This window comes from Triticum dicoccoides, chromosome 5B (genome assembly GCF_002162155.2).
Source record: "Triticum dicoccoides isolate Atlit2015 ecotype Zavitan chromosome 5B, WEW_v2.0, whole genome shotgun sequence".
NCBI lineage: Eukaryota > Viridiplantae > Streptophyta > Magnoliopsida > Poales > Poaceae > Triticum > Triticum dicoccoides.
Window position 1 is genome coordinate 559314087 of NC_041389.1, and position 8323 is coordinate 559322409.

Genomic DNA, 8323 nt, shown 5'->3' on the forward strand with positions numbered 1-8323 from the left:
GGGGAAGGCTGCCTCAGAGTTCACTTCCTCGACCTGACGGGCCATGAGAAATCGTTCTAGCACCCAAGAGATGTGTGATGATCCACCCCTACAGTTCTTCTCGAGCAGTTCTGATGACGACGATGGAGTCGTGGGAGAAGACACGAGAAAATCTAGCAAGGCTCGGGAGATGGCTTCAACATCCCTCCCTTGTACTAGCTCAGCTCATTATATAGTTTCCTGTGCACTTTTTTATCTACCTTAATTCCAAATGACTCGTGGTCATTGTGTGCTCACCACAAGAAAGTATGGCATATTTTTCAGGATACAGAACTCAAAGGCCGAATGAAGCTGGTTCAGAATCCCCACTGCATCCCTACATAGGGATTTATTCTAACCAGCCAACAGAAAGAAAAAGTTGAAGAGAGAGTCCGGGCAATTGGTTCCGAGTTTCCTGTGTTTGTGGAAGTGATGACCTTGACCGAGATGTTACTAGGAAGCCTTCTCTGGTGAGTTCAGATGCCACAACCGACCGACGTGCACAATCTTCTATAGTTGGTTTGTTGATTTTGCCAAGAAAATCTTGCGACCCCACTACTTTTGCGATTGCATTGAGGGGCTCACACACGATCTATTTCTCACCCAAACAACATGGCCAGTGCAATTTAGAAGTAGTGTGAACTTTTTCTTCTTCTTTTCGCCGAAGTAAATCATTGATCCGAGACTGTGATCGTCATATATCTGACACTCTTTTGCACTCTTGGACAGTACCTGACCGGGGATTACGCTTGGGCGTGTCTCCTGACCAAACCAGGACGCCTCCACCTCCTGCTGGAGGGCGACGGGAGGTTTCGAAGTGCAGGTTGGGCTTCACGAAACATGAAAAGACTTGGCTGATCCACAATGAGTGGGCGAAATTCATATCAGATGTCGGGCTGGAGAAAGATGACATCTGCCTCTTCGAACTGACGGACACGCTTAATCTCACGTTGAAGGTCCATGTGACCCGTAAGTCGGATATACCTACATCCATGAGGGAGCTTGACTGAGGAGCAACCTGATGATGAGTCTGTAGCTAACTGATGGAACCTACATTATCTATTGTTGACTCTTGCGTTATTATGAACTTACTTGATAGAACTAGTGCTGATTGTGCTTTCCACCATGGCTCTCTCCAGTGAAATGACGAAAATTCCTGGTGTTGTGTTTGCGTGCTCATATTGTAAGCTGGATGCATGCATGAACCACATTGTGTAAAAGCTAGCTAATGTGAAGGAGGGAACATCTATCTGGCCCTGAATCTGTCTTTCTTTGTCAGGATCATAGCAGATGCTGCACATTACCTTGGAAGTAAGCTCTCTTCTGAATCTCTTACAGGAACTTTTGTAATTAGAACGCATAGGCATCCACATGACTGTCTGTCTGTACCTCGAATCCATTCACAAAAAACAAGGGCGAAAATGGCTTGAAACTAAAACATCTGCAAATTTTTAAATGCAAAACCTGAAATTAAAACTAAAATGATTTTTTCTTCCTTTTCACAAAGTTAGTGAAGTTGGCCCAGGCGTTTAAACAGCAAAATTTTCGGTAGCAAATCACAAGCATCTGTCTAGTGATGAACAATAACAAAAAAAGTTGTTTCATGTAAAATCCAATATCAATAGTAACTTAATTCCTGCTCATATTGCTACAAACTGAATTCTAAGTTGGAAAACTATGGTCTCCTGAGTGCTGACCATCAGCAAAACAGCAAGATGTGCGATGCAAAGTTCATAAACAGCATTGTATGTAACAACAACTTCCACCATCCAGGTTCCATGTACAACGAGTATAGAGCGCTTGCATCCCGGAGTTGCATCCTCTGTTGTTCTCCACCACAAGACTAGGATGTAGTTCCACCTTGGGCAATGGACGCCGCGAGAAGGCTGTGATGGCTGCCCGTTCTGGTTGCAGAGACTTTGTGCCTCTCTCAATTGGTCCGGCAATACCGTTGAATCTCCATATGATGTATTCCGGCGGACAGCCAGAATGGGCTGCAAGTAGCTTCATTCTTGCACCAGAGGTCTGAGATCAGCGAGAACTTGCGTGAGAAAAACTGTAAAACATAGACTGGCCGGCTATCCCATTTGCAGCTCAAAAGGATCAGAGTGCATGTAGCTGATGTACCTGGCTGGCGGATCTCCGCTAGATTGGCACCATCAGATCCAATAATAGATTCAAGATAACTATTTGGAATCCTCAGTTCGAGAGAGCTACTTGAGTATCCACCCAAAAGGATTATCTCTCGATGAAAATTTATCCCAGGTACTCCCTCCGTCCGAAGAAACTTGTCCCTCAAATGGATGTATATAGCTCCAAGTTAGTGCTAGATACATCCATTTGAAAGACAAGCTTGGGACAACTTTTTTCGGACGGAGGGAGTAGTATTTAGGAACGGAGAAAAGCTACGAAGGCTGACATACATACCTTGTAACGCCTGCCAGTCTTATGATAATCATCATGTCCATATATCTGTCTGACAGCTGAAGAGAATGAAACTTGAATCTATTCAGCACCGAAGAAAATGGGAACCAAATATATTCAGATGCACCTATCCATGCATGTGAGTGGCATAAGCATAAACATAACCTACACAAAGAAATGTAAGAAAAGACCAACACCCAATCAAGAAGCAGAGAACAGCTCAACAGCGAAAAGTAAGCACCAAGTTATAGTGCACAGAGGTGACAGATAGAACGATATGAACGCAGATCAACATAACCTACACAAAAAGTACGGATATTGTTTTCCCTCTTCAGGAATCCCAACCAGCCACGGAAGAATTGCACACGCTAAACGGTTTCGGGTTTCCAGTGAAACTACGATGTGAGGGCCATTTGCAAAACAGGGAAGCCAATGCATTAAACTGTACCTCAGGAGTGTAATCATAAGCATTGGAATGTTCAGCTCCAGTGACGCCTAACTGTTGCACATTACTGTTCCCAGCTCTAGAGGAGCTATCAGTAGGCATATGGTCACGATAGGAACAATGGGACAAGCAGGCAAGGGTATTTCTCTAGTAGGAAAGCGAGCAGATACTGCATATCTGTCGTAAGAAGCACATCGTGGAGCGTTGGTAGCAAATGGACTTCCACTAGGATTTTCTCTTGCTTTAGAAACTAATCTACCGGATAAACAGAAGAAGGATCATATGGTGCATCATTGGTCGGTCTCCCATATGACGACCATCACTCTTCTGTCTTCTCGTCTTCGATATAGTGAATCACTCGCAGACATTACATGTGTTGGATCAATGGCAAGTCTTCGATGTGGTGAATCATTAGCGGGCCTTCCATTCCATAAGGGGTATCATTGGCATGCTTTCCATATGGGGGATTGGTAGCTCTTCTTCCACAGAATGGATTCCCTGCTAGGGAATATATCGGCAGGAGGACCATCAGAAGAGGCAAAAGGTAGAATAATATTTACAGAGCTTCCAGCTCTGAGGAAATAACTTGGCTTCGCACCCGTAAACGGCAAGAGTCGATAGCGGTGATCATGGCGCAGCAGCTCGCCACATTCACCGACACATAAGCAAATAAGCAAGCAAGCACTCCACTGGTATACTCCCTCCGTTCCTAAATATAAATCTTTTTAAAGATTTCAGTATGGACTACATACGGATGCATATAGACATAGTTCAGAGTGTAGATTCACTCATTTTTCTCCGTATATAGTCCATATTGGAATCTCTAAAAAGACTTATATTTAGGAACGGAGGAAGCAGGTCACAAAGAACACGCGTAACCGACAGTGTTTTTGGCCTTGTGACGTATCAGCTCATCACATCATCCAGCGATAAAATTTTGTATTTGGCTGAGACGAACAGTCTTGTCGAATTACATTCAGAGTTACAAAGGCAGGCATCTGGGCCGACTTTCTCACACCACGCAACAGCTTGGGCTCAACACCCATCATCCATCTCTATTCGCCCAGCAACACAATCACAATCTCCATTCTCGCGTACATATCGCACCAGAACTCATCTGACCTACTAGTTCCTACTGCCGGACCGATCCACATGCATGATGCGCGCCCAAATTTCTTGGAGTTCAGATTAATTAGGGTAGGATTAGTTAGTTGGGTGACAGAGAACAGTCGTACCTCGAGAACCAATGTCGAAGAAGATCGCCGCGGGCGGGGGCGACGCGATGCCGCGTTGGAGTCGGAGGCGGCGAGGCGCAGGTGAGGGCTCCTGGGGTCGGCAGTGGCGCGGCAAGGCGGCAGCCCTACCTCGAGCTAGGGCACCAGGGAAGAAGAGGAAACTTCTCTGCGACAAAGGTGCGGACGAAGCAGCGCAGCTTGAGGCTGAAGCAGAGGAAAGCAGAGGAAACAGAGCACTCACAATTGTCCTTTAGGAGCTGCATCCTACTCGTAAGTACTCCCTCAGTTCCAAAATATAACAACGTTTTCGATACTAGTGTAATGTCAAAAACATTTTTATATTAGAGCAACTCCAACGGGCCGATCCAAACGAACGGCGATTTCGTTCGCTTTTTGTCCGTTTGGGTCGGCCGCCCGCCCGTCGTCCGCCCTGTTTTTTATATGGGTCGGCAGCGCGCCCAACGCGCCGACCCATATGTGCAGGCGTTTCACATAGTCCGCCCAAATAAAATAGTCCGCCCAAATAAATAGTATAGTTTTTACAGGCCAAATAAAAATAAAAATGTTTCACATAGTTTTACGAACGAATAAAAGTAGTTAGATTGCCAACATGAGTCCATATATGCTCAACCAAATCATTTTGTAGTTGCACGTGAGTTTCCCAATCACGTATGCCTTCATGAAACTGAGTAAACTGCTCAAATGTTGCCGCTACTCCATGCTCAGGTACAACATTCTCACCCTGAAACTGAAAGTCTTGATCGTACAGACGTTTCGGGCGCTCGTCTTCAACGATCATATTGTGCATGATCACACAAACAGTCATCACCTCCCATAATTTCTGCGTGCTCCAAGGATTAGCAGGATACCAAACGATGCCCCATCATGATTGTAAAACACCAAAGGCACACTCGACATCCTTTCTAGCACTCTATTGCTCTTGGGCAAATCTTTTTCTTTTCTCTTCAACAGGGTTGGGTATTGTCTTTACAATAGTGGTCCACTGAGGATAGATACCGTCACCCAAATAGTACCCTTTGTCGTAGTTGTGGCCGTTGACGGTAAAGTTCACCAGTGGGCTGTTGCCTTCGGCAAGCCTAGCAAACACCGGCGAGCGCTGAAGCACGTTGATATCATTATGTGATCCAGCCATACCAAAGAAAAAGTGCCAGATCCAGAGATCTTGAGACGCCACGGCCTCTAGTATGACAGTGCAAGCCCTGACATGTCCCTTATACTGCCCTTGCCAAGTAGAAGGGCAGTTCTTCCACTCCCAGTGCATGCAGTCTATGCTGCCAAGCATCCCCGGGAAGCCCCTGCTAGCATTCATCGCCAACAAACGGGCTGTATCTGCAGCTGTCGGCTCTCTCAAGTACTCAGGGCCAAACACAGCAATCACAGCCTTGCAGAACTTATACAGGGACTCTAGGTATCTAGACTCGCTCATACGGACGTACTCGTCAATGAGATCATCGGGCACTCCGTATGCAAGCATTCGGATGGTGGCAGTGCATTTCTGATAAGAGGAGAAACCAATCTTGCCGACAGCATCCTCTTTGCACTCGAAGTAGTCAACATACAGTACTAGGGAAAAGCCTAGCAGCAGCGCGGGTTTTGGGCCTATCAGTAGCGCGGGGAGGAGCGCTACTGATAAGGCGCTACAGGTAATGCTTAGCAATAGCGCGTCTGGACCCACGCTACTGATAAATTGACTTAGTAGCAGCGCTTCTATAGAAAATCGCTACTAGTAATTAGTAGTAGCGCTTCTCCTCTCCCGCGCTACTACTATTATTTAGTATTTTATTTCTTTTCTATTTCATGTTGTATTCATACACCTTTACACAAGTTTTCATACAACAGGAATTTAGAGATTGTTTTTACATCATAATGAGTTATTACATCATGGGGCGAAAGAACCGTGGACTAGTTTCAAGTGGATGTCCATCCACTTGAAACTAATCCGCGGTTCTTTCACCTCATGATATAATAATATCATCATCATCATCATCATATCATTAACAACTTGTCATCATAATACATCATTGTCATATAACACCTCCTCGAGATCATCGTTTTCATCATTGACATCACATAACACCTCCTCAATATCATCATTATCACTCTAACACATTACCACATAATAAACATATTGTACCTCATAGGACCTATTACATCCGATTAAGACCTACTACATTTTTTTAAGGTAAAATAGCAAAAAAACAAGATAGCCCCTGACTCTCCATTATGGAGAATGGAGATTAGCCTGTCTCCAATTCTTGCCTTTCGCTGAATGTTACTTCCAAGAACCTCCTTGCGAATGTCCATATATTTCTTCCATTCTTTGATGATCATGTGTTCACGGGTTTTAGAAATCCGATATGCACAGGTGAGCTCCGTAGATTTACCTGGCAGTATGTTCAGAACTGAGAAGCGACCATGCAGAGACATCAGATGAGGCACACAATCCATCGGGAGTTTCTATTGAAAAACATAATAATAACTTCGTAGTTAGCAATGATGTACTAGTTTTAGAAGTATGCAAAAGATGCACGGATGCCGTAATAGTAAAAAATCTTACCAGGGTATCTCCAAAGAAGTTATCGTGGTTCAACACATGCACTAGTGGCACGTATTCACCATAATTTGGAGGAGTTCGATAATAGTCATTGTAATTCTCAAGAAGAGTACAAAATGCGATCAGATGATTTTTCTCCTTATACGTTAATTCGGTGCCATCGGTGTAGTGGGTTTTATCTACCATCTTCCGCACAGTCTTTGAAGAATCAAAATAAGCTGTTAATGGAAATAAGCTATCAACTATTTTGAAATAAACAATATAAATTAGTTAATAATTATGTTTGAGAAACTCACATAGCGGTACAATCGAAAGCGTATCAACAAGGACCCAAATGTCCATATTGTCTTCCTTGCTGTCAGGATCACCAAGATCCATGGTGACAATCATACCCTCATAAAAACCATACATTTTGCAAAGTGCTTCCCAATTTTGGCAACCAAAATGGGTTAAGCTCTGAGCATTGCACAGATTTACTTCAAAATCCATATCATGATGGGTCCTTAGGTGTATTTTCTTTGTTTCGAAATTTTCATGGTCTTCAAAACCCATCCTCTCCAAGACATAGCGTCTTGCATGGCATGGGATAAGCTAATCGAATTGTAAAATATGAAAATTAGACGTTGAAATAGTTGAAGTCATGCTTAATTACGAAAAAAACACTTGTCGTTGTTGCATACCGTTTCACAATCGAAGGTCTCCTCGAGCTTAATGCTGAAGCGCCGATCTTCGTCCAGCCGAACGAACCTGTCGCACATACCTCGATCGTCGTGGCACCAGCTACACTCCCCCGGGAGACCGTCGCCGTCCAAGTACGACATTTCCTACAATCATAATTCAAAGATTAAACTTGTACATATTCTAGCACAAGTCATGCCAGAATTCACGACAAAATCCGGCATGACCTTTGCTAAAAAAGGACATATCGAGCGCCTGAAATTTGCCGGAACGGAAATTAATCAACACTCCGGCAAAACATAGGCCACTCGGAGATGTAAACTGAACATGAACGGCCACTTGGGCAACCACATATCCTATTTGAGCAACAACACAAGATATACAAGGATATTTGGCTGGTCTCACCTTGATGTCGGAGGGGGTCGGTGACTGGGACGACGGCGGGGATGTCGGAGGGGGTCGGTGACGGGGACGACGGTGGTCACCTGAAACCATATAAGTTATCACTAATACATCCCGAATAATTGCTTAAACTAAAAAATAACAACAAATATGACATGTTCAACTAGTTTTATTTATTCAACTAGTTCTTACTAAATATAAACTTATTATAAATAGAAAAAAAACTAGTTTTTTTTCTAAAAATAAAGTAGTTCAACTAGTTATATTAATTATTTTACTAAAAGTACATTATATCTATTAATTCAACTAGTTCAACTAGTTTATTAATTTACTTACTAAACTAGTTCAACTACAACTAAAATAGTTCAACTACCACTACTACTACTAAAAATCTAGTACTAACTAATCAACATCTAGTACTAGCTATGAACCCTAAATTGACATCTACTACTACTAAATCTAGTACTAACTAGTGGCAGGGGGTGGGGGCGACGGAGAGGTAGCTAGGGGCGGCGAGGTCGAGGGCGGTGGGAGGAGGGCTGCCGG

General features: G+C 43.7%; 1 protein-coding gene across 1 annotated transcript in view; it reads right to left on the minus strand.

The window, feature by feature from the left end:
• Positions 1–1608: 1608 nt before the first annotated feature.
• The window catches only part of LOC119310078, a 9326-nt gene continuing 2611 nt past the window's right edge, over positions 1609–8323 (minus strand). The window contains exons 2-5 of the mRNA XM_037585925.1: positions 4123–4326; positions 2446–2569; positions 2146–2231; positions 1609–2043 (exon numbers count right to left, since the gene is read on the minus strand). Coding sequence (XP_037441822.1) covers positions 1949–2043; positions 2146–2231; positions 2446–2569; positions 4123–4326 — 509 coding nt within the window. The 3' untranslated portion in view covers positions 1609–1948. The remainder of the gene's footprint in view (positions 2044–2145; positions 2232–2445; positions 2570–4122; positions 4327–8323) is intronic.